Genomic DNA, 24,920 nt, shown 5'->3' with positions numbered 1-24,920 from the left:
GCAATTTTCCCTCCTTTAGTCCGTTCCAGAGAACAGTTTCCTAGGAACCTTAGGAGGGGCTCCTGGGCTCGGCTAAGGCAAGTTTCTAAGTTTTGGGGGAATAAGTGGGAAAAAGAGTGCCCCCATATAACACGGGGCTGGGGAGGTGGTTCAGTGGGTAAGAGCACTGCTGCTCGGGCATGAGGATTAGCGTTCCAATCCCTTAGCGCCCACGTGTCGGGGTAGGGGGGAGGTTGGAGAAATGACCCAAATGGTTAAAGTACTGGCTGTGCAAACATGAGGCCTGAGTTTTGATACCTAGAACCCACATAAATGCCAAGTGGGTTCCTGGTTGTCACAGGTGGTCTCCAGAGCAGGCTGGCTAACCAGGCTCACCTGTGAGTGAGCTCTGAGTTCAAGTGAGGGGCAACCAAGGAAGTTCCCCAACACCAACCTCAGGCCTCCACACACACACCCAACACCCATATACATACACATATAGACATTAAAAAGATAAAAAGATCCAGGTACACTTGTAAACTCAGCATTGCGGAGTGAGATGGGGGCAGATGGATACATGCACACACACAAGCGCGCGCGTGAACACACACACAGACTTTTAAAATTATCCATGTGCTTTCAATATGCAATTAAGACTATACCAACACATCACAGATGAACAAATTGAGACCTAGAAAGGCTTAATAGTTAGGGAGGATAAATCCAGCAGAAAGCCCAGACAACCTGTCTCTCTGCCACGGCACTGGGTTCCCTGCTTTGTGGGTACCATCAAAGAGGTGCCCAGAATGATGGCAGAGTGTAGCAGGCTCTAGACCCCCAAGTTCTTCTCTGCACCTTGCTTTCCCAGAACACCACTCACTTCTGGAGCCTCGAGCACAGCATGCAAGGTGTTCGATCAAACCCGAGCTAGACAGTTTGAGGGAAGGTTCTAGGAAAATGGGAGAGCCGGAGGAGGGCCAAGAGCTCCGTGAACCCTAACGCTGAGGTGGACGCATACCTTGTGCCCTCCAGGACTACCCCAAGAAGAGGAGTTTTCAGGTACAGCCTCATTGCCCCTTCATTTTGGAGCCAGTATGATCTGTAAACCTCAGCTGAGCCCTGTGATTCACATCTGAAAATGGAAGCTTCTCTCCTTAGTTTGGTTCGTGCGTGTTATAGAGAAGTCTTACTACATCGGAGTAAATATAACCACATGTTTTTTACTGTTTTCATCACTTATTGTGTGTCTCCGTGGAGGAGGGGGAGGCATGCATGTGCCACGGCCCACAACTGGCCAGAGTCTGTTCTCTCCTCCAACCATGTGGGTCCCAGGGTTTGAACTCAGGTCATAAGCCTTGCCAGAAAGTACCTTGACCCACTGAGCCAACTCACAAGCCCACCAAACTCTGTTTTTGACGTGAAAAAAAATGAATATCTCTGCCGAATGGTCTCAGTCACTATCTCTGGTTTCCTAGGTAATGAGCAGAGACCCTGCACACCCTGGCTTCCTAAGTCAAGGCAGCTGTCTTCCCACACTGTGACTGTCACCATGACCCTCACATGCTGAAAACCCACCTGTCTTCCTCCCTTCGAGCAGCTCTGTAAGGCTCGTGTCTGTCTGCAGACCTTTACCCGAGTCTTTCCCTCAGCCGGGAGTGCCCTTCCTGTACATGGATCCTCATGAGGTTGGCTCCTTCCTGTCATTCCGGTGTCAGCTCAAGTGTCACCTCCTCCGAAAAGCCTTCCCTGTGCACCCAACCCCAAAATAGCCTTCCAGTTACTCCCTGTTGCATCACCGTCCTATCTGCTTCCCAGCAGTTACTAATCTCTGCGGTGTGGTGGCCAGTCACCCCGGCTAGTTAGCCCCTGCGGAATAAGGGCATCTGTTACACAGCAAAAGCCCACCATGGGGCCACACGAGGGTCCTAAAGCTTCACCACTGCAAGACGTGGCGCTAGGTTCTATCGTTATCCCCACTGAACAGAAAGGGAAATCCAGGCAGGGAACATTCTACAACCTGTGCAAAATTCTACCCTCAGTAAGCCTTAGTCTGAGCATGAACATTAGCCTGTCAGAACAGCAAAAGACAATTGAAATTTTACACAAGCGCAGGCTTGGAGAGCTCTCCCCTCAAAAGATACCGAATTGACCAATAAGCAAATGGAAAGATGCTCAAAATCATTATTAGGTTTTAGAGAAATCAAAATCCCCAATGAACCCCCTTTCACACCCACCAGGGGTGTTTAAGTGAGAAATAACTAGCTGTTGGCAAGAGCGTGAGAAGCCTTGATGCTTGTGTGTTTCTGGTGGGAGTGAGAGATGGACAGCTGCAGTAGAGAACAAAAACTCTCCTCGAAGTTCAAGCTTGGGGAGGTGGCTCAGTCAGTAAGGTGCTTGCTCTGTAAGCCTGGGGACCAGAGTTCAATTCCTAAGACCCATAAAAATGTTTTGTTTGGCTTAAAGTTGGTTGCAATGTGGTTGGCAATCACAGAGGCAGGCAGGTGGAAACAGGCGGATCCTTGGGTCACATGGGACAGCCAGTCCAGCCTAATGGAAGACGCTGACTCAAAATAAGGTGGGTGGTATTCCTAGAGAATTACACCCCAAAGGTGGTCCTCTGACCTCTACCCACTCTCTGCGCACACGCACGTGCACACAACACACACACACACAAATGTGCATACACACAATAACAACAAAACTCAATGGAAATCACATATGATTCAGCAATTCCCTCTCTAAGTAGGGACCAAGAGCAATTGAAAGCAGTTACCAAACAAAAGCATGTACCTGAATGTTTATGCCACTCAGGAGAGCGAAAGTGTGGTAGGAACTCAAAGGCTCATCAACTACTAAACATGAGGTGGGACATAGATCCACTCAATGGAATATTGGTTGGCCCCGAAAAAGGAATGTTCATGCATGCTACAGCGATGATATCCTTGAAATCTATGCAATGTATAAGAAATAAGAGACAAAAACATTTAGGACTCAATGTATCTGAAATATCCGGAATAGGCCATTTCATATGTAACAAGCAGATAGATGTTACTGAAGACAGGAAGGAATTAAAAAACAGAGAATGTCAGCTTAAGGGACATAGGGTCTCACTCAGGGTGATGAGACAGCGGGAACTGGACAGTGGTGCTGGGTGCACAACATGTGAATATGTGAAACCCCACTGGGCTCTAGGTTCTAAAGTGGTTACAAGAAACCTAAAAAGACACCTCATCGGAGAAAACTCTTGACAACCGGAGTTCAGTACATGGAACCCACATGGTAGAAGGCGAGAACCAACTCCTGCCAGCTGTCCTCTGACTTCCAGGCTCACAGCATGGCATGTATGTTAAACAAATAAATAGATTATAAATAAATAAGTAGATAGATAGATAGATTATAAATAGATCATTTAAAAAATAGATAAATAAATCAGCCTTCGGATGCAGGGCAGATGGCTCAATGGATCAATCCCTTGTTGCAAAACCATGAGGACCTGAATTCAGATTCCCAGCAGCCATGCAGAAGAAGTCAGGCATTCAGCATGCACCTGTAATCCCAGCTCTGGAAGGCAGAGACTTACAGGCTCCATGATCAACCAGACTAGATTATCAGTGGGCCGCAGGTTTGGCAAGAGATCCTACCTCAAAAAAGACAGTGGAAAACAGCTGAAGATGTTGACTTCTGACCCCCACGTGCACACACGTGTGAACGCATACACACACATACAAGCACAAAATGTGATTTGCATATTTTGTTTCTCGCATCCCTGGACCTAGAGCCACTAACGTCAGGTATATGATGAGATCATAAATAAATCCCTGAAGGTGGGAGAGGTGGGAGAAGCATCTGTGTCTCCTGGACGGCGACATAAAGTTCCAGGAAAGTTCTGGGTCCATGGTTCCCAAACCCCAAATGTTCCCAAGTATCCCACTAAGTCAGAGGGCTGGCGAAGTCTGGGGGTTTGCATGTGTAGCTCAAGACATGTCTTCCTAGGGCCACGTTTTAAGAACATGGCTGCACAACCGCATGTCTCAGAAACAGGGCCCACATACTGAGAGAAACGTGCATACACGGTGTGGGGAGGGACACTGAACCATACTGAGTCAGTTTCAGAGTGAGAGATCTCCATCCAGGTCTCAAATTCTGTGTGTGGAAAGAGGAGTTACAGGCTCAGGGAGGGGCAAGAGAACCAGATGCAGACTCCAAGGACCAGCCCCCCAGTGATCTGCTTCCTCTAGATAGGCATTGCCTCCTAAAATATCCAGAAACTGAAATTATGCCACTAGCTCGGAATCAAGCCTTACACAGTGGTAGTGGTGGTAGTGGTGGTGGTGGTGGTGGTGGTGGTGGTGGTGGTGGTGGTGGTGGTGGTGGTGGTGGTGGTGTTTGGGCAAGGGTCTCATGTAACTCAAGCTAAATCTCAAGCTTGCTAGGTAGCTGAGGATGTCCTTAAACAGCTGGTCCTCTACCTCCTGAATGCCAGGATTACAGGCATGGGCCACCATCCCCAGTTTTATGGAATACTAGTTGTCAAACCCAGGGCTTTGTACCTACTATCTAGGCAAGCACTATCAGCGCCTCTCCAAGCCAGTACAGAAGTCTTTGGAGAGCATCTCATACTGATAACAACATGTTTCTGTGTTACCAGGCTAAAGGTTTGCAATTCAAGGCTGAGCTGGGATGGGGCAGGACCGGGAGAAAATTCACAACTGAACAAACAGGTATTTACTATGTGCCTCCACTCACTGTGACGGAGAGCTGGGGCCCTCTCCAGAAATGCCTGCCAACGACTAAGCTATAGTGCAGACCTTTGAATACGTATGAGTACTAAGTCCATCTGTACGGGGACCATATTTATCTATGCGCACCTAAAAGAACAAACTCACTTCCTGGGTAGGGGCTCAGTGCTGGCTAAATGAAATACTAAATGCAATTTCTCACAGAACTCCTAATGCCCATCCATTGTTTCTTAGATCTTATTTAGTGTGTGTGTGTGTGTGTGTACATGTTTATGTGCACACTGCGAGCACACCGCAGTGCAGAGGAGGCCAGAGGACCACTTCTGGGAGTCAGTTCTCTCTTTCCACTGTGGGGGTCCCAGGTATGGAGCTCAAGTTCGCAGGTTTGGCACTAAGTTCCAGATTTTACCTTCTCTTTTACTGGCTTTTTATTTCATCTCTACAAGTTGGTGTGATGGCCCTCGATCTGAATAGCAAGCAGAGATGCCCTAAAATATAACAATACTTGTGTGGAACCAGCTTCAAAATGGAATCCAGACGCCATCATAAGCTGTAGGAATGTTCAAAGAGGAAGAAGCAAACAATTTTCAAGACAAAAAAGCTGTATTTGTCGTATTGAATCAATAGCCCTCCATCACGATGAGCAATAACAAGAGAAGCATCAGCCCCAAGTTAAGCGGAGTGAGGCTAACGTCTTTAAGGAACTTTCTGTGTAAGGTTTCAGCCGCCTTTGAGGTTTCCTAGACTTCTTTGGGACAGCTATCATCAAGCAATCCCATGTAAGAAGCCTGTCTCACAAGCCACAGCTTCATTTACTGTTTTGTTTTGCAGAGTTGACACAAGGAACTCCATCTTTGTCCTGCCAGGTTTCTTTCCCATTGCTATGCAGAGGTTCAGCAACTTTCTCCTTATACCAGCCCAGCCCAACCTTCCCAGAGACAGGCCCACCCCGACACCACTCAAGGTGACTCCCTACTCAAGGTGACTCCCTACCCTGCTTGAGCTTTGACTGCCTAATTCTGGAACCGAGGTACAGTGAAGGCTAGGGGTACAGAGAAACAAGCACCCTGCTTTCCACAAGAATCTCTCCTTTGCTAGAAGACTGGGTATGTATTTGGTCTTAAGTTATGGTTCTGTTGGGCTGACCTCGAGCTAATTTTTATTTATTTCATGTACATGTCTATTCTATCTATTCATGGGAGTGGGTGTGTGCAGGCCACAGCATGCTTGTGGAAGTTGGAGGATAATGTCCAGGAGTCAGTTCTCTTTATTCATCATGCAGGTCCTGGGGACCAAACTTGGGTTGTCGGTCTTGGCAGCAGGCACACTCACCCACTCAGCCATCTCACCAGGCCCCATCCACATATTTAAAGAACAGGTTATGGGAGGGAGAGATGGCTCCATAATTAAAAGCACTTTCTACACTTGCAGAGGACCCAGTTTTGGTTCTCAAGCCCCCTCCCCACTACCGCCCTATCCCTCGCCCGCACACATGGTGACTCACAGCTCTCTAGTGGCTACAGTTCCAGGAGATCAATGTCCTCTTTCTGGTCCTCCAGTGTGGTGCACCACGCCCATCTGCACTCTATGCGCCGCCATTCCGTTCGTGAACCAGGCAAGGGGCTGGAGATTGAGACGCACAAAGACTCACAGTGACACGGGTCATCCTTGATGCCAGAATGCCCAAAGAATACCCCCCCCTTTATTGTGTCCAGGGGCAGCTTATATAGGGATAGCCACGCCCCAGCCAAACACACCAGAAACCATTCCCCTGCCATCAGGAACTCCTGAGGGTCTCGTGCTCAGAGCAGCTGTAGGCACTCAGGAGCCCTGTGATTCAAGCTGTTAGTGTTCAGATCAGGGGAAAACAAGTTGTTTACAAGAAATTTAGGATCTGGGGGTTCACAGCTCCCAACACCCCAGCACATGGTGAACATACATACATGCAGCCAAACACTCACACATATAAACTAAGATTAAATCAGTTTTTAAAAAATAGTGGCACACTATTTGGAACTGGGTTTACAAAGGTGAATATGGCAAGAAATCCTCAGTACTCCCCTAGTGGGAAAAGAGACACACAGAAAGATTAGACACCGGCCTTTATTAGTGCAGCAGAGAAATGAAAAAGCAAAGAACCCCAAACTCAGCAGCTCCCAGTGATGCACCTCCCCAGTCTAAGCAAGAGAGTCCACAGTGCAGACACCCCGCCCCAGGCCTGTTCTGCAGCCCCCAGCTCCATCCCTCTTGGGAGGACTGAGGCTCTGCCTACTTGCAAACTGGTAGGAAGGCTCTCAGGGCCCTGTGATTCAAGCTGTTAGTTTTCTCGATATGGGCAGGTTAGTAAAACGGAGCAGAATATATATTTGTCATTCCCTCTGAAGGCCACTTCTGGCCTTCCCACAAAGGGCCGCAAGTTCCTGAGGTCAGAAGGCCTCATTTCTGCAGTTCCAGATCAAATGGAAGACGAGCTTCTCTCTGTCCCATCAGCCTCCGGATCACTGCCTGGAAACCTGCTGGAGAAGAAAGGAGGAAATAATTTTAGAATGGTTGTGGGGGTGGGGGGGGAATGGTGGGGGTGGAGGTGGTGAAGGAGGAGAAAGAGGAGAAAGAAGGAGCTACCAGCTGTTATTTCCTGAAAATTCCTTCTGTGTGCACCAATTTTGAAAGATTTTTATTTATTTATGTGCATGTGCATCTGTGTGTGCATATATGTGTATGGATGCAGTGTGCCAGGAAGCCAGAAGAGGGCGTCAGACTTTCCTGGAGCTGGAGTTGTATAGATGGCTGTGAGCTGCCAGGCGTGAGTGCTGGGACTGAAGTCAAGCTCTCTAAAAGAGCAGCAAGCACTCCGGGTTTTTTGTTTGTTTGGTTTGGTTTGGTTTCTTTGAGACAGGCCATTGATGACGTCAGGGTAATAAGACAGTCCATGACAAAACTGGAAGGGCACTCTACAAACTCCCGAGTGACATTCTGAAGGGACATCCCTGTGCCAATACAGTCACACAGAACACTCAGCAGCAAAGGTGCGGAGATTGCTCGTGGCCACACATAATCAACCACCCGGTTATGACCTGATCTGCTTGGTCTGTAAAAACCTAGAGAGGGCTAAGCACAGTGGCGCATGCCTTCAATTTTAGCACTCAGAAGACAATGGCTGTAAGATTTCTTTGAGTTGAAGTTTAGCCTGATGGACACAGCAAGCTCCAGTCCCTCCAAACTGGGCGGGGGGGGGGGGGGGGGGGGGAGTTGTGGTGGTGTGGGGTAGGGAGGCTACAGAGAGAGATGACTCAGTGGTTAAGAGCTGCTCTGCTAGAGAACTCAGGTTCAATTCCTAGCACCCTCATGGTGGCTCACTACTGGCTGTAACTCCAGTCTCAGAGGATCTGATGCCCTCTTCTGGCCATTGTAGGAACTGCATGCATGTAATATACAGCTCTTTCCTGGATGGCAAACAGGGTACCATCAGCACCCCATCTGGGATCTCTCAGTGACCAGTGGGCACCCCTGTTTTCCTTCTTGCATGGCTCCCTTGCCACCCCTTAAACGACAAGCAGCGACACCTGGCCCCTGAGCACACTCCTCCAGGAAGTCTCCCCACCGTGAACACATCCCCATCTTCATTCTCCCCAACAAAAGGCCGGGAACATACCAAGCCGGCTCCAGGTCCTTACACAGGGTGGACCAGGTCCCTGTCGCAGTGAGGCTTGCAGTGGGGATTCAGCCAGTGTTCCAGAAACAGCTCCTCAGCACGGTGCTCCAGGGCCAGCAGGTGGTGCACATACTCCTGAAGAGACAAACTCACAGCAATGAAAGGCTCCTGGAGCTAGCTCTGTAGACCAGAATGGCCTCAAACTCACAGAGATCCACCTGTCTCTGCCTTCCAAGTGCTGGAATTAAAGGCGTGTGTCACCACCGTCCAGCTCAAAAATATCTTAAAGCACATGAACCTTCCTGGAGCACTGAAAAGCCTTTAACAGAGGACTTGGCTTAAACTTTAAGATGTTTCTGTTTTGAGAATGTTCTCTGGGAACTCTATAGCCAGTACTAAATACAATCATTAACAGTTTAAAAGAGGAGCTGGAGAGATGGCTCAGTGGTTAAGAGCATTGACTGTTCTTCCAGAGGACCTGAGTTCTATTCCCAGCAACCACATGGTGGCTCACAACCATCTGTAATGAGATCTGGTGCCCTCTTCTGGCCTGCAGGCATACATGGAGGAAGAATGTTGTATACATAATAAATAAATAAAATCTTTTAAAAAAAAAACAGTTTAAAAGAGGGGGTGGGACTGGGAAAGAGTACAGTTGGTAAAGCACTTGTCATACAAGATTAGGGCCTGAGTTCAGATCCCCAGACCCCACAGGAAGCAGAAATGGGTGTAGTGATGCATGCCTATAATTCCAGCACTGATGAGGCAGACAGAAGGAGCCCAGGGCCTGCTGGGCAGCCAGTCTCTCAGAGTAAATGAGTTCTGGAGACAGTGAGAGGCCCTGTCTCAAAAAAAAAAAAATCCAAGGTGAAGAGCAATTGAGAACCTCTGGCTTCCGCCTGCATGTGTATACAGCTGTACCTGCACAGAAAAACATGCATACACATACACCATACATGTGCACACACATACACCATACATGTGCACACATCTACTCTACTGTACCTGCACACCTGCACAGGAAAACATGCATACACATACACCATACACGTGCACACATCTACTCTACTGTACCTGCACACCTGCACAGGAAAACATGCATACACATACACCATACACGTGCACACATCTATACATGGGCACCTGCACGGGAAAGCATGCATACACATACACCATACATGTGTACACATACAGAAAGCCAGATGTAGTGTAGTAGCTATGTAGCTGTAATCCCAGCACACGACAGGCTGAGGCAGGAAGATTGCCATACATTCAAGGCCAGCCCAGGCAGCATAATGAATCTCAGTCAAGCCTGGGCTTAGTATGAGACCCTGTCTCCAAAGGAAAGAAGTGTTATAGGGAAGGAGGGAAGGGTAACAGCGCTCTTGACAAGAGCCTAAAACACACAGCCAGGTAAAGCCTTGCCACCTACTTCGTCGCAACTGCTGCTTTTTGGCCCTGGAAAAAAATTACACTGAGTGCAGTAATCCAGGCTCAGAAAGACAAACACCACGTGTTCTCTTTCATGTGCAGATCCAAACCCCGGCCTCTGGGGGTACAGCCCTCGCAGGGTGCACATACATACTTGCAAGCAAAATATTCCTGTGCATAAAATAAAAAACAAGTCTATGAAATCATGTTTAAGTAGAGGGAGGGCTACACAGAGAGACAGCGTCTCAGAAAGAAACCAACCCTGGGCTCCAGTGACTCTCTGTCGTAGGCCTCCTGAATAGCTAGGGACTAGGGCTACTCAAGCCAGGTAGGAATTTGCATTGGTTTGTTCTTTACGGCAACAGCCGCAGTACACTGAGTGTGTGCCTTAGTGCCTGGTGCACAGTAGGGCCTCAGTACAGCTCCGTGAAGAAATCTACAAATGAGTACATGACAAGATTGCTTCTGGTCCTACTATATCCTCGGTGGAAGGTCCCTCGCCATCTGTGTAGATCGTCTCTCTGTAACAGCCAAGTGTACATAGAAGCAAAAGTCAGTATCTATTTCACAGCGGCTGAAGTCATCCCCGAAGAAAAGTCATCAAAATAGACACACACTGAGAACGAGAAAAAAAGCCAGCACCGGTTTCCATGACACTTGAGTATTTATTTTAAATGTTAGGGAAATGAATATGCCACAAAGGCCTGAAAGCAGCCGTTAGTCAAAGATGAAAAGCCAAGCTACAGATCTGCTAGAAACCACAAATTCAACAATTGCACTGGCTGAGTCCGAAATGGCCCGGCGTTAATGAGCATCTCAAATGTTCCTGGACTGGGAAAGGAGAGGGAGATGGAAAACAGGTTTTCATTGCTTTAGATTCTCTTCTCTGGGGAGGGAAGAAATTAAACAAAAACAAAAACTGGTATTTGTGTTCCATGTCAAATGCCCATTGTAATGATTTAAGTGAATCATTTCCCAGTAGTGGGAATGGAAACCACACATAGACCCTCGCTGAAATAGCATGACAACGAAGTGTCCAGCGGAACCTGACCTGACCCAAGCATGACACAGCAAAACCGATCAAAGCAGGAACTTTTTTCCAAGATGTCACCATCCTTTCCTATGACATTTGAGCGGGATTACAGATCCGTGGACATTTGGAAGAATTCTTTTGATCATTAGTCAAAGCAAGGTAATCGCACAAGCTGGAAGATGGTTCAGAAGTTAAGTGCCCCAGAGCCCCAAAGGCTCCGTGCCCCAGGAAAGCCAACGTGTGCCGAGCGCAACAGACAGCTCGGTAATTCTGAACCGTCTTTGAGACCATGGGAACGAAAGCCTGATGCGGTCCCTAGGACATTTCTCACAGGGATAAACATGAAAGCGTGTTTACAAAGTCTACTTAGCATCAAGCTAGCCTGATTTATCCGCACCCTGGAAGAACATGCCTGGAAGGAACACAAGCCAAAGTGGCCCAGCTTCCTAGAAAGGCAAATCCCCAGATACAGGATCACAGAAGACATCCCTGAAGCCTGAATGTCATCTTTCTTAAAGACTTTGCAGCATTCTCCCGGGCAATGGGTAAACATATTCTTCCCTAAAATTTGGAAAGATTAAGAGAGGACTAACAAGTTTAAATGAGGTAAGAGAGGAGATCTCCTTGAATAAACTCCAGGCTCTACAGTAGATTTCTATCCTGCTGAGTCCACACACCCTCCCACCCACTCATCCCAGGAAGCACGGAGACATAACTAGTACTTAGTAAATGCCAATCATCAGTTTGGTGCTCGAGACCCAGAAGTGAGACAAATTGTCCATTTCCTAAAGCCATTTACAACGGTCTAATAGGAGAGACATAAAAATATCAAAACTGAGGACTGGAGAAATGGTGCAGTGGTTAAAAACATATACGGTCCATGAAAAGGACCCAAGTTCGATTCCCCAAACTCTTACTGGGCAGCTCTCAACTGCCTGTAGCTACTGCTCTAGGGAATCCAACTCCCTCTTCTGGACTCCACTGCTTACACGTGTGTGCATACCCACACACAGACAAGCACACAAATGCATAACTAAAAACTGAATCTTTTAAATAAATAAAAATGTAAGCATTAAATAAAAAGTTTACCAAAACACCACCTTCGATCTCCAGTGAGATGGCAGGGCTGAGAGTCAACCCATTGTCTCTCTCTGGGCCTTTTCCTAGACATCCACTCCGACGTGTGTTTATGCAACACACAACATTGTTTAGAAGATGAGTAGGACATCTGTCTGTCTGTCCACAGGAGAGACTCTCTACCCACCGGAGATCCCTTCTCAGCCCCCCTAGTGGATGCCTGCAAAAGCAACCTGTGAACTGAGCTGCCTGCCACATACTATGGTTTTTTTCCTACACACACACACACACACACACACACACACACGCAGGCCTATGATGAAGTTTAATTTACAAACTGGGTCAAGTAAGAAACCAATGTCAATAATTAATTATAAAATAGAATAACCCAAATGTTATGCTACAGAGATGGAGAGGTAATTGAATCAGTAAAGTCCTTGCCCCCGCACAGAGCAGGGCCTGTCTCAGGGAGGCTGGGTCTAGGTAGGGAGAGAGTTACTGAAATTATCCACAATAATGACAAAGAAAGCTGACAGACCAGACAGTTAGTAAAGTACTTGCCTTGCAAGCATGAGATCTTGAGTTCAATCCCTGGAACCTACATAAAAAACAGGCATATGCTTTGGAAATCAGTGTGGTGATTTCTCAGAAAATTAGGAAAAAATCTACCTCAAGACCCAGCAATACCACTTTTGGATATATACTCAAAGGATGCTCAATCGTACTATAAGGACATGTGCTCAGCTATATTCATAGCAGCATTATTCGTGATAGCAAGAACCTGGAAGCAACCTAGATGTCCCTCAACCAAAGAATGGATAAGGAAAATGTGGTACATTTACACAATGGAGTACTACACAGCAGTTAAAAAAATAATGACATCTTGAAATTTGCAGGCAAATAAATGGATCTAGAAAAAAAACATATTTAGTGAAGTAACCCAGACCCAGAAAGACAAATATAATATGTACTCACTCATACATAGCTTTTAGACATAAAGCAAAGAAAAACCAGCCTATAGTCCACAACCCCAGAGAAACTAGATAACAAAGAGGACCCTAAGAGAGACATACATGGATCTATATAGGAAGGAGAAAAAGCTTCTGAGTAAACTGGGAATGTGGGGATCATGGGAGAGGCTAGAAGGAGAAGGGGGATAAAGGGAGGGGAGTGAAAAAAACTGTATAGCTCAACAAAAACAACTTTTAAAAAAAAACAGTCATAATGCTGTACACTTTTAATCCCAGTGAGCAGATCTCTGAGCTCACTGGTCAGCCTGTCTATTCTACTTGAGGAGCTCCAGGCCCATGAGAGACCCTGCCTCAAAATACAAGGTAGATAGAGGTAAGTAGCTCCTGAAAAATGATACTCAAGGTTAACCTCTGACCTCCACACATAAAAGCACAAATGCGCACGCACACACACACACACACACACACAGCTTATCAGACTGTACTTCCCTTCTTCCTGTGAGGACTTGAGATGATGCAATGCTTCTGGGGTGGGATGAAGTGAGGTGAAGGGCAGAGGCTGTGTGTACGTGAAGCTGACTGGAGGAGAAACACAACAACTCTGCAACAGACTCGGTGATGGACACAGGACTGTCCTAGTCACTGTTGTTGCTATGAAGAGACTCCATGACCAAGGCAACTCTTAGAAAAGAAATCATTTAACTGGGGGCTTGCTTACAGTTTCAGAGTGTTGATAGGAAACAGGCAGGCGTAGCACTGGAGCAATAGCTGAGAGTTTTATACCCTGATCCCTAGGTAGCAGGCGAGAGAGAGTAGGCCTGGGCTGGGCTTCTGAAATATCAAAGGCCACCCCCAGTGACATACCTCCTCCAACAAAAATACACTTAATCCAACGGGGCCGCACTTCCTAATCCTTCCAAGCAACTCATCAGCTGGGTACTAAGTGTGTAAATCCACGGCTTGTGGGGGACATTCCCATTCAATCCACCAAAGAAGCTTAGTGACTGACAGGTGTCTCCTACAGACTGCAGGCACAATAGACCTCCCCACCCCAGGCGAGATGAAGCAAGACAGCACAAGATCGCATCATCCTCCCCGGAACGGTGCACAATTTTAATCTTAGGCATTGTTCCTCGCTAGAAATCCCCATTTAATATTTGTAGACTCAGGGTGAGCATGAGTCGCAGAAGCTTGAGAAAGGAAAAGTGCAAATAAGGAAGGGTAAGTGTGCTGGGAGAGAAGGAAGCTCTGTGACATTCAGAAGGAAGAGGAGGCTGCCAGGGGGAGCTGAGGGATGAGAGCCTTGCCGGCAGATGGAGACGCTTATGAGAAGGTGCCGAGGTTTGAAAAGGAACGAGAAGTTCTGGGTAATTGAACATCAGTTACCATGGAAGGGTGGCAGGGAACCCAGGGATAGCTTGGGGCTGGATGTCCCCAGGTCAGGGAGCATGCTGCCTTTTTTTCTATAAGCAGAAAGGAGGCAGTAGGCTGTCTTAGTCAGGGTCACTGCTACTGTGATGGAACACAGTGACCCAAAGCAACTGGGGGAGGCAAGGGTTGGTTTCAACCATTCTTTAATAAAGAATGGGTCATCACTGAAAAGAGGTAGGGCAGGGACCTGGAAGCGGGGGCTGATGCGGAGGCCATGGAGAGCTGCTGCTTACTGGCTTACTCCTTATGGCTTTGTTCAGCCTGCTTACTTAAAGAACTCGGGACCACTAGCCCAGGGATGGCCCGGCCCATAATAGGCTGGGGCTTCCCCCATCGATCACTAAGAAAATGCCCTCCACACTCGCCTATGACCTGGTCATGAGGAGGCATTTCTCTGGCTGAGGCTCCCTCCTCTCTGGTGACTCTAGTTTGTGTGACATAAAACCCGCCATTACCAAGGCTTCAAGGATTATTTCCCAGGCTTTTTTGTTGTTGTTGTTGTTAATAATCACCCATAGGTATCACTAGGCTGAGCACTCACACACGTTCTCCCATGTCACCCTCACAGTGAGCCGAATAGGCACTTATCGGTTCCTCATTTCCTAGCCGTGAACACTGAGACTCGGGGAGTTTAAATGGTTTGGCCGAGCTATGGCAGCGGGTCCGCAGTGAGCAGGGGCACAGACAAGTTAACTGCTGCCCAGCATGAGCTTCATGACCTTGTGGAAAGCATACATAGCATCATTAAGTTTTTTAAGGCTGTTTAAATAGCAGACCCTCTAAATCCATGTCTACTTATAACATACGAAGGGGACCCTTTGAGTTGGAAATTGGATCTTTATCAATGTTACCAACTGAAGATGACATCATACAGGATTCGGGTGGGTCCTATCCAGAACTGAGAGCTCAGATAAACCCTTTCTCCCCTAAGTTACATTTTCCAGGGTGTTTTAACACAGCCACCAGAAACATAAATAGATTATTCCAACCTGAAAAGGAGAAAATGGAGACACTGTATCACACAAGGAACAAGGACCCCTTGTGACAGCAGGCAGGTTGGCATAAGGCAGTCAAGGGTTAAGAAATGGTAAGGACCACCAGTCACCACCAGGAGGCAGTGGAGGGACACGGTTCTTCAACGCTTCCAGAAGGAGCTAACTCTACCAATACTTGACTCAAACCCCAGCCTCTTTGAACGGTAGGATAATAAAGTGCTTCTGTTCTAGATAGCACAGTCCATTACGGCAGCCCTAAGAAATGGAAACTCAGCAACCGCGGAGAGGACGGAGGTGACAGTAAAATTTTGCTCCAAATCTTTTTTTTTTTTTTTTTTTTGTTTGGTTTTTCGAGACAGGGTTTCTCCGTAGCTTTTGGTTTCTGTCCTAGAACTAGCTCTTGTAGACCAGGCTGGCCTCGAACTCACAGAAATCCGCCTGCCTCTGCCTCCTGAGTGCTGGGATTAAAGGCGTGCGCCACCACCGCCTGGCTTGCTCCAAATCTTATTGCTCAGAAACATCATCGCTTTTGCCCCATATACACAGATGCACGTGGCACCCATACAAATATGGGCAGGCCAAGTTTGCCTTCCAAACTTCCTCTCCGTTTTAAGAGTTGTACATGCAAATTTTTATTTAAAGTTTTGTCAAGAGTACAGGAAACTGACTACCAGGGCGCCTCAGCGGGGAAAGGAGCTTGCCACATTAGCTTGGAGACCAGAGTCAGATCCCTGGAACCCACAGAGAGGTGGGAAAGAGAGTCAGCTCCACAGAGTTGCCCTCTAACCTAACAGTCCCTTTCCTTGGGGAGCAGAGATGAAAGCGTTGCCTTCTGAAGAGCAACACTTCCTAACTTGAAGGTGTCCAGGGTGGCTGAGTATTGCACAGACAGGGGCCATGCTTAAGGGATGTGCCTACGTTCTGCCTGTCTGAGGAGCTCAGATGAAGCCTGAGCAACTTTCTAGGGACCACACTGAGCAGCAAGACTTGAGATCCAGCCCTGCAGATGGAGCCTAACACTCTCACGGGTGAAGGGCTCTTCTAGGGGCACCTCAGAATCATTTTTGCGTTGGTGACTTTCACACCACTGTGACCTCAGTACCTGACAGAAAACAACATAGAAGAGGAAGAGTCAGGCTGGAGACACAGCTCAGTGGTTAGGAGCACTGACTGCTCTTCCAGAGTTCAGTTCCCAGCACCCATGCCAGGTGGCTCTCAACCACCTGTTACTCCAGCTCCAAGGGACTCCTGTCATCTCTGACCTCTTTGGGCACCTACATTCACACGCACATAATCCCCACACAGATACGTGAAAATACAAACCATGGAAAGTATAAATAAGCCTGGCAGTGGTGGTGCACACCTTTAATCCCAGCACTCAGGAGGCAGAGGCAGGTGGATCTCTCAGTTCAGGGCCAGCCTGGTCTACAAAGTGAGATCCAGGCCAGTCAGGGCTACACAGAGAAATCCTGTCTCAGAAAAAAAAGAAAAAAGAAAAAAAAACAAAAAAAAACTTTCATATAGATAGATAGTATAGATAGTTTTAGATATATACATATATACATATATTGTGTGTGAGAGAGAGAAAGAGAGAGGGTGTGTGTGTGTGTGTGTGTAAAACCTTTTTGTTGTTGTTTTGGTTTTGGTTTTCAAGACAGGGTTTCTCTGTTTAACAGTCCTGACTATCCTGGAACTCTCTCTGTAGACCAGGCTGGCCTCGAACTCAGAGACCTGCCTGCCTCTGCCTCCTGAGTCCTGGGATTAAAGACGTGCACTACTACTGCCCAGCAATATAAACATTTTTTTTAAAAAACTTAGGAAAGATTTGTTTTGGCTCATGATTCTAGAGAGCTTATGTAACCCATCAAGGTGGGGAAACCATGGCAGAGATCTCAGTCAAGGCAGCTGGAGTGTGTGACTGTTCACAACATGGTGAACTGAGGAACAGAGAGAGTAGGGCAATAACCAGGGGTCAGGCACAATCTCAAAGGTGTACTCTCCTGACCCACTTCCACCAGCCAGGCCCCAGTGCCAACTGAGGAACAAATCTTCAAAACCTGAACCTGTGGGGACATTTCAGCTTCAGACGGTTTTCCATTCTGCCTTCTCTTCCAATAGCCCCATCATCAAGCAGCTGTCTCCAAACCAGCTTGGGTTATCTGGCTGGTCTTGGCCTCTTTGTGTGTGCTGAGGCTTCCTTAGACCTACAAGTCCTCTGACACAAAAGAATCACTATGACAACTCAGTCAACTCTACCTGTCACCAAACAGCACATCCCAAAATGAATACCAGCCTCTGAGGACCTCCCACCCCATTTCCAGGGGATTCAGACCCTACTCTCCAAAAATCTCTGTGGAGCCAAGTCAATTATAAATGATCATCAGAGCCAGCTACACTATCACAGCAGCTTCAAGAATCTCCTGACATCCATGACTGTCCCCATGGTGTACCCCTGCCAGTCATCATTCCTTCTGGGAAACCACTAACACAGATGGCTGCGTGTGCCTGGGGGCTGCAGAAGATAAAAAACACGCAGCAAAACCAACTGCAAACCCAGCTGGGCAGGGAATTCCAGGAACTACCTCCCTTGGGCACCAGCCATGCTCCTTTCTCTGAACAAACGCCGCGCCACAGTTCGCAAGGAGCGGCTGTGAGACTCTGTGTGTGTTTTCATTTTGAATTAACACTCCCCCAAAGCACCGCTCCTTACCCTCTGCCGTGGCTTCTTTCTTCTCTAAACCAGTTTTCTGCCATCTAGTCACTTAGTGAGAAGCAAAATAAAATCACCCCAATAGTCAACATCTCAGTTACTTCCGATGACAGCAAGCATGTGGGTCACCAGGCTTGGTTTCCAGGGGCACATGCTTTCCCCAACAGCTGCCAAAGTCCACCTGTCCATCTCCCAGGTACCATGACAAGGAGATGGAAAATATGTCCAAGGATGTCACTGCCTGTTTCCAATGAACAGCAGGGTCTGGAGGTCTAAATGAGCCTCTAAATGGTTCCTGTGGAGCGGGCCTGATTGTATCAATTCCCTGCTTAAAATTCCTAGATGGTTCCACAAATGTGTGCAGCCCAAAACTCAACCAGGTTGCAGTGATGGCCAGGCGACGTCCTACCTGACCCTGAGGCAGCCTTCCACTGGCACCATTCCAGGTAGCCCAAGGCAAGGCCCAAAGAGGAATATGGAGGAAGGAGTTCAGACAGTCTGGCACAGGTTATTTTGCAAAGCCTTTTTCGAAACACACACGTATAGGCCAGACATGGCAGCACACTTTAATTCCAACACTCAGGAGGCAGAGGCAGGTGGATCTCTGGGAGTTCAAGGTCAACCAGCCAAGGCTATATTGAAATACCCTGCCTCAATGAGAGAGAGAAAGAGAGAGGAGGGGAGGAAGAGAAAGAGAGAAGGAAGCATGACTCTTCAGAAGCCAAGGGCCCTTGGATGATGTCCACTCTCTGTGAAGCTCCTGACCCTGCCTAGCCAAAGGTGGGACCTCACTGACACCCCAAGAATGCTGGCAAGCACAGGGCCACCATCCTCGGCCTTCAGATGCAGCTGTGTGTGTTCTCAGGGATGGCGATGGCCTCAAGCCAGGAGCAGGCACAGTGTCAGCAAAGGAATATACTCAGAAGTTTGCGTCTAAGCCAGGAGAGGACCATACAAGGCAGAGTTCAGAGCCAAGAGCAGCACAGTCGCAGTAGGCAGGAAACAGCTTCAACGGTCCAAACGCCTGCAGGGAGAGGCCGATGGAGTTCTTCAAGGCCGTTGCCCCACAGAGCTCAAGACAGTCAGGTGCAGGTGCTGGCAGAGAAAACCCTCAAAGATTGGCGCGAAGGGTAGAATGCTTGTTTGCCCTACTTACACAAGGCCCCAGATTCTGTCTCGGTACAGGAAGAAAGTTGAGAGAAATGGTGGAGAGAAATGTAAGGGAACCTCCCCCACATGCAGTTAAGAAAAAAATAGGGATTGGGCTAGCTGGAGGGCTGGGGGGGGGGGGTAAAGATGCTTGCTGTCAACCCTGACAACCTGAGTTCAGTCCCTGGGCCCCACACAACAGAAGGAAAGAACCCTCTCCCACAAGTGGTCCTCCGGCCTCCACATGAATGTACACACCACTCAATAAGTAAATGTAAAACAAAGAGTGAGAGTAGGAACAAGGTGAACAGAATGATTTGAATCTAGTCTGACCCGAGCCAGTAGTGTTTACCATCAATTTTTTTCTCTTGATGCTGGAGATCAAATCTAGGGCCTCGCGCATTCCATGTGAGCATTCTACCACCGAGTTACATTCCCAGACCAATGAAAGTCTTTTAAATATCAAATATGCACACTGAGTCCACAGTAAGAGAATAAGTAAAATGTGGTTCCAGGTTCCTGTGGACCTCACATAAGAATCTGACAGAGGCTGAGCTGATAGCCAGTTGAAGGGTCCAGGAAAGAGACTAACCAGGACCACAGAAACACCACCAGACAATAACCTCCAGACACCCAGAGCTGGTACATTGTGATGAACCTTCACCTGATGAGGGAGAAATACCATGAATGTCAGAACAGTCAAATTAGACCCCCAAACAGGGGTTGGACCAGCCTGCCAGGGTCTCACAGAAGGCACTAAACACCCAAAATAAAGTCAGGGAAGGGGGCTATACAATTACTTTCCTCGCTGTGATAAGATGCAACTTGAGCCTGGCAGTGGTGGCACACACCTCTAATCTCAGCACTGAGGAGGCAGAGGCAGGAAGATCTCTGTGAGGTCAAGGCCAGACCAGTCTACAAAGTGAGTTCCAGGACAGTCAGAAAAACCCTGTCTCAGAAAGAGAGAAAGAGAGAGAGAGAGAGAGAGAGAGAGAGAGAGAGAGAGAGAGAGAGAGAGAGAGAGAGAGACGGAGGGAGGGAGGGAAGGAGGGAGGGAGGGAGGAGGGAGGGAGGGAGGGAAGGACAGAGAAAGAAAGAGAGGGAGGAGGAAGGGAGAAAAAAAGGGAAGGGAAGAGAAGAGAAGGGAAGGGAAGGGAAGGGAAGGGAAGGGAAGGGAAGGGAAGGGAAGGGAAGGGATGGGAAGGGAAGGGAATAAGGGAAAGGTCAGTCCCAACTCATACATCTTCAGCACAATTCCTGCACTTAAGGGTCAGGGGTCATTGCAGAGGAGGGACTTGAAAGACTGTGAGAACCAGAGGAACAGGGAGCTTGTGTTTCCTAGAAATATCAGAGAGGCCGCATCCATGAAGTCTAGTCAACATGGCCGCCTAAACAAGACTTGAACAAAGATAGCAGAAATGGACATTGCTAACATGGAAGAGAGAAAGCTTGTGAGGCTTTAACCATAGACAAAGAACTACTGGCAACCAGGAATTCTGAGAGGGAGAGAAACCATCTTTCCTAGGGAAAAACCCCCAGTTAGTTATCTAATGCCAAGTTGTCAACCCCGAGATCATATACATGCAGGTAACATTATACGGACCAATCAGGTTGTATTTATGTATTTAAGAGTGGTGTGTGTATGTGTGTGTGCATGTGTATGCGCGCACGTGTGTGTGTGTGTGCATGTGTGTGTAAATCAATTAAATTAAAGGAAACAATGAATTTGAGAGAAAGGGGATTACATGAGGGGTTGGTGAGAGGAGAAGGAAGTGGGGAACGATGTAATTATATTACAATTTCAAAACATAAAAGAATGGGCTGGAGAGATGGCTCAGCTGTTAAGAGCACTGGCTGCTCTTCCAGAGGTCCTGAGTTCAAGTCTCAGCAGCCACATGGTGGCTCACAACCATCTGTGATGAGATCTCTTGCTCTCTTCTGGCCTGCAGGCATACATGAAGGCAGAATACTGTATACATAATAAATAAATAAATAAATCTTTAAAAAATAAAAATAAATAAAAGAATATTACTTTTTAAAAAATGAAAGCTACCGCCCGGCTTGCTTTCTCTTTTTGAATGCAGTCTAAGACCCAATCCATAGAATGTTGCTGCCTACATTTAGGGTGGGGTCATCCATTTTGAAACTCTCAGACATACCCAGAGGCTTGTCTTGAAATCAATGCTAGGTCCTGTTAAGCTGATAGTCAATACTGGCTATCCCAGGTGCCTTGGTTCAGAAAGACTAGGCAAGTGGAAACCATAACCCCCAGAGCAGAGCTGAGAGCAAAGGCATCGACCAGAGGCAGCTGGTACCAAGATTCTACCCAAGGTGACCGCTGCCAGCTGAGGATGCTAGTGCAGTCTGCCTGGGGTCCAAGAGACAGACAGCGGGTTGGCATCAGCCAACAGGAGCAGCTGCTGAGCAAACAGAGCAGAGGAGGGAGATGCTGAGCAGCCCCTCGGGATGCCAGGCACACACACCACATACCTGTAAACCCTGCTATTTCTGTTTTAAGTATCGTGTCCTCAGTAGGTGAGGAGAGCAAGTGTCCCCAGAGGTGAAGGGCACACATGTCTTAGTGCTGTCTGTACTATAACCCCCATCTCACAGTCCTTCCAATGAGCAGCACTCAGTTAATTTCAGAATAGATGCCCATTCAGAAGACAGTGTGTGGTATGCAATTGCCAGAGCCAAGCACTCACCCGCATGGGCTCGTCAGGGAATCCAGGTTTGCTGGGCCTGTCCTGTCGCCGGGACCTCAGGAGCTGCTTGGCTTGCTTTTCTGTCAGAATCGGGGAGGCCTCTGAAAAGAATCAGGGAGAGACTTGAGGGCTCCCCAGGCCCAGGAGCCCACACTCCGTCTCAGTGCTCCAGGAGGACTTGTAAGTTCAGTCGTGGTGAAACACAAAGAGGAATCTGTCCCAAAGGATGGGGCATTTCTGAGGACTCGAAAATTTTAAATTGTTTCTACTAGGGTTAACTTAAAGTAAAAGCTTCAGGACTTAAAAATCTACTTACTTCTTGCAATGGTCCACTCATTTACAGTGGGCATTGATGTAATGGATAGTTTTGTTGTTGTTGTTGTCGTCATTTATTTTGGCTCATTTTTATTTGTTTTGAGAGAAGATCTTTTGCCTCGCTGCCCTTGAACTCAAACGTCTAGTTGAAATGACCTTGAACTTCTGATCATCCTGAGTGCTGGAATTACAGTTGTTTGCCACGGTGCCCTGTTAACATGGTACTAAACTCAGGGCTTCTCCACATGCCAAGCAAGCACTCTGCCAACTGAGCTCTCCAGCCCCGACTACGGTTTTAAAAAACATATTCTTTCCCAATCTTGTCTGTGACTGTGTTAAATCCGTTCTTCACACAATCCACTCAGAAAATATGATTACAAAATGATTAATGAGGAGGTGGGCCTCACGCAAATATTAAAAGATGTTAGCGTAATAAAAGTACATCAAGCCTTCCGTGATCGTATATGAATCTTAGAAGAAAATGTAATTCAAGGTTTGTCAGTATTTCTGAAAATAGTACTCAAACACATCTTAAGTCTTTTCAAAGGAATTAATTTACTTCCCTTCTAAATAATAGGAATTCGAGAAGCTTACTTTTACAAAAAGAAAGCATATCAAATTATTAATATATATACTATATATGATCACGTCAGTGAAAAAATAGGCTGTGTCCTTCAAGAGAGAACCTACCTGAGGAGAAAACCAGTAGGGTGAGAGCAAAGACTAAGACAAACAGCTTCTCCATGATGCTGGCCAGGCTCCTCTCCTCCCCTGACTGAACTCTCGGGACCTGTCCTGACCCGTTCCACCTACTTAAAAGAGGCCCCGTCAGTACCAATGCTGTGTAGACTGCCACTAACACGGTTTGCCACGTGATGCTAAGCGTATCTGACTCTGAGCTTGGAATAATGACTGTAAAAATATTTTCCTCTAAATTCCTGGGACTTTTCATCCTGAGACAGGAAATGCTCCCTCTGTAAGATGACCTTCTGAGTGTGGTTTCGAGAATATCCATTTCACGTAAACAGGTCTACCGAGTGCATTTGGTAATATTTCTGAATATTTCTCTAAAGCTTTGGTTTATTATTTTCTGCCTCACTGGGTAGCACTCGCCCCTTTTTTGACATCTGGCTATGTTGTGTGTGTGTGGATGTGTGTGTACACGGGCATTCACGTGGTTCCATGCAAGTGTAGAAGCTTGCGGAAGTCAGTTCTCTCTTTCCACTGCGTGGGTCCTGGGGATTGACCTCAGGTTGTCTAAGACTGTCAAGTTCATCAGCGTGCGCCTTTACCTACTGAGCCATCTCACCAGCTGGAATCATCTCTTATATTTACATATTTGATTAATGGATTTTGGAAAAAATGTCATAAATCTAAGTTCATCACACACACACACATTGATAATTTCAGAGGTAGGTAAGTAAGGAACATAAAGAAGGGAATAAAGATTTTTCCCTCGGCCTTTGGAGCCAGAAAAGACCACCCTTTGAATCTTGACCTCACCCCCACCCCACCCACACTGCTCCTTCAGGTAAGTTGGTAAGTCATTTAACTTCTTTCTTCTCTTCTTAGAGAAGGAAGCAACAAACCCACCATGTGGGTGTGGTGAAGCACTGGGGAGAAGCATGAACTTGCAGTTGCTGTGACCCCTACACTCAGCCATCTCTTTCTTAAAATTGAGGAAATTAGGATCCAGAGAAGGGAAACCAAGTCCAAGTTCACACATATATACTGGGGAGAATTTAAGTCTGTCTCCACACTTACGTTGTGTGTTCTCCTTATGCTCCATGCCATAGCTTAGATACAACTACCCAAAAAGGCCCCTGTGTTAAAGACTTGGCCCCCAAAATGCCAGTACTGGGCAGAACAGCCTTTAAGATGTGGAGCCATGCCCAGATACAGTGGTGCATGACTTTAATACCAGCACTCCGGAAGTAGAGGCGAGCAGAGCTCCGTGAGTTCAAGGCCAGCCTGGTCTACATAGGGAGTTTTAGGAAAGCCAGGACTGTGTAGAGAAACTTGGTCTCAAAAAAGAAAACTAAAAAAGCTGGGCAGTGGTGGCACACACCTTTAATCACAGCACTCCGGAAGCAGAGACAGGTGGATCTCTGTGAATCTGGATCTCTGTGAGTTCAAGGCCAACCTGGTGTACAGAGTGAGTTCCAGGACAACCAGGGCTACACAGAGAAACCCTGTCTCAAACAACAACAACAAAGGAGAATGTGGAACCTACATAGGAAGTTCCAAGGGCACTGAGAACCTGTCCTGATGGGGGCCTGTGGGACCTGGCTCCATTCCTCTTTCTCTTTTGCTCCTGGATCACATGACCTATTCTGTTCCACTCTGTGCTCTTGCCACGATATGCTGCCTCTCCACAGGCCTAAGTCTTTCTAATGTTCTCAGCCTTCCTAAGGCTGAGACACTGTAACACAATTCCTCATGTTGTGGTGACCCACAACCATAAAATTATTTCGTTGCTACTTCCTAACTGCAACTTTGCTACTGTTATGAATCATACTGTAAATATCTGATATGCGACCCCTGTGAAGGAGTCGTTCGACCCTCAAAGAGGCCACCGCTCACAAGTTGAGGATAACTGCCCTAAACTGTGAAACAAAAAAAACCTTTCCTCAAGGCTGGGGCAACATCGGTAATGAAGAGCACCTACTGTTCTTGGCAAGGACCCAGATTCAGTTCCCGGAACCCACGTTCATAACTCCAGTCAAGCACACA

The 24,920-nt window shown here is 47.3% G+C and overlaps 1 protein-coding gene and 1 pseudogene across 1 annotated transcript; one reads left to right on the top strand and one right to left on the bottom strand.

Annotated features, from left to right (window-relative positions):
- Positions 1–8,388: 8,388 nt before the first annotated feature.
- On the bottom strand, positions 8,389–22,932 carry C7H17orf67 (chromosome 7 C17orf67 homolog). Its single transcript, XM_057773386.1, has 3 exons — positions 22,878–22,932; positions 21,873–21,973; positions 8,389–8,505 (listed from the first exon to the last, which is right to left on the bottom strand). Exons 1-3 carry the CDS (start codon positions 22,930–22,932, stop codon positions 8,389–8,391), a joined length of 273 nt encoding a protein of 90 aa, XP_057629369.1.
- Positions 9,721–9,824, top strand: LOC130878894 (U6atac minor spliceosomal RNA; annotated as a pseudogene).
- Positions 22,933–24,920: the final 1,988 nt, after the last annotated feature.

Source organism: Chionomys nivalis, chromosome 7 (assembly GCF_950005125.1).
Source record: "Chionomys nivalis chromosome 7, mChiNiv1.1, whole genome shotgun sequence".
Taxonomy (NCBI): Eukaryota; Metazoa; Chordata; class Mammalia; order Rodentia; family Cricetidae; genus Chionomys; species Chionomys nivalis.
Note: the sequence above shows the minus strand (reverse complement) of the source record. Positions and strands in the feature narration are given on the sequence as shown.

Excerpts from the sequence above, each read along its gene's own strand:
- C7H17orf67 (XM_057773386.1), bottom strand. The coding sequence starts at position 22,932 with ATGGAGAAGCTGTTTGTCTTAGTCTTTGCTCTCACCCTACTGGTTTTC. Across the intron at positions 21,974-22,877 it reads CCTACTGGTTTTCTCCTCAG|AGGCCTCCCCGATTCTGACA; the intron begins GTAGGTTCTCTC and ends GATTCTTTTCAG. Across the intron at positions 8,506-21,872 it reads TCCCTGACGAGCCCATGCGG|GAGTATGTGCACCACCTGCT; the intron begins GTGAGTGCTTGG and ends TTGTCTCTTCAG.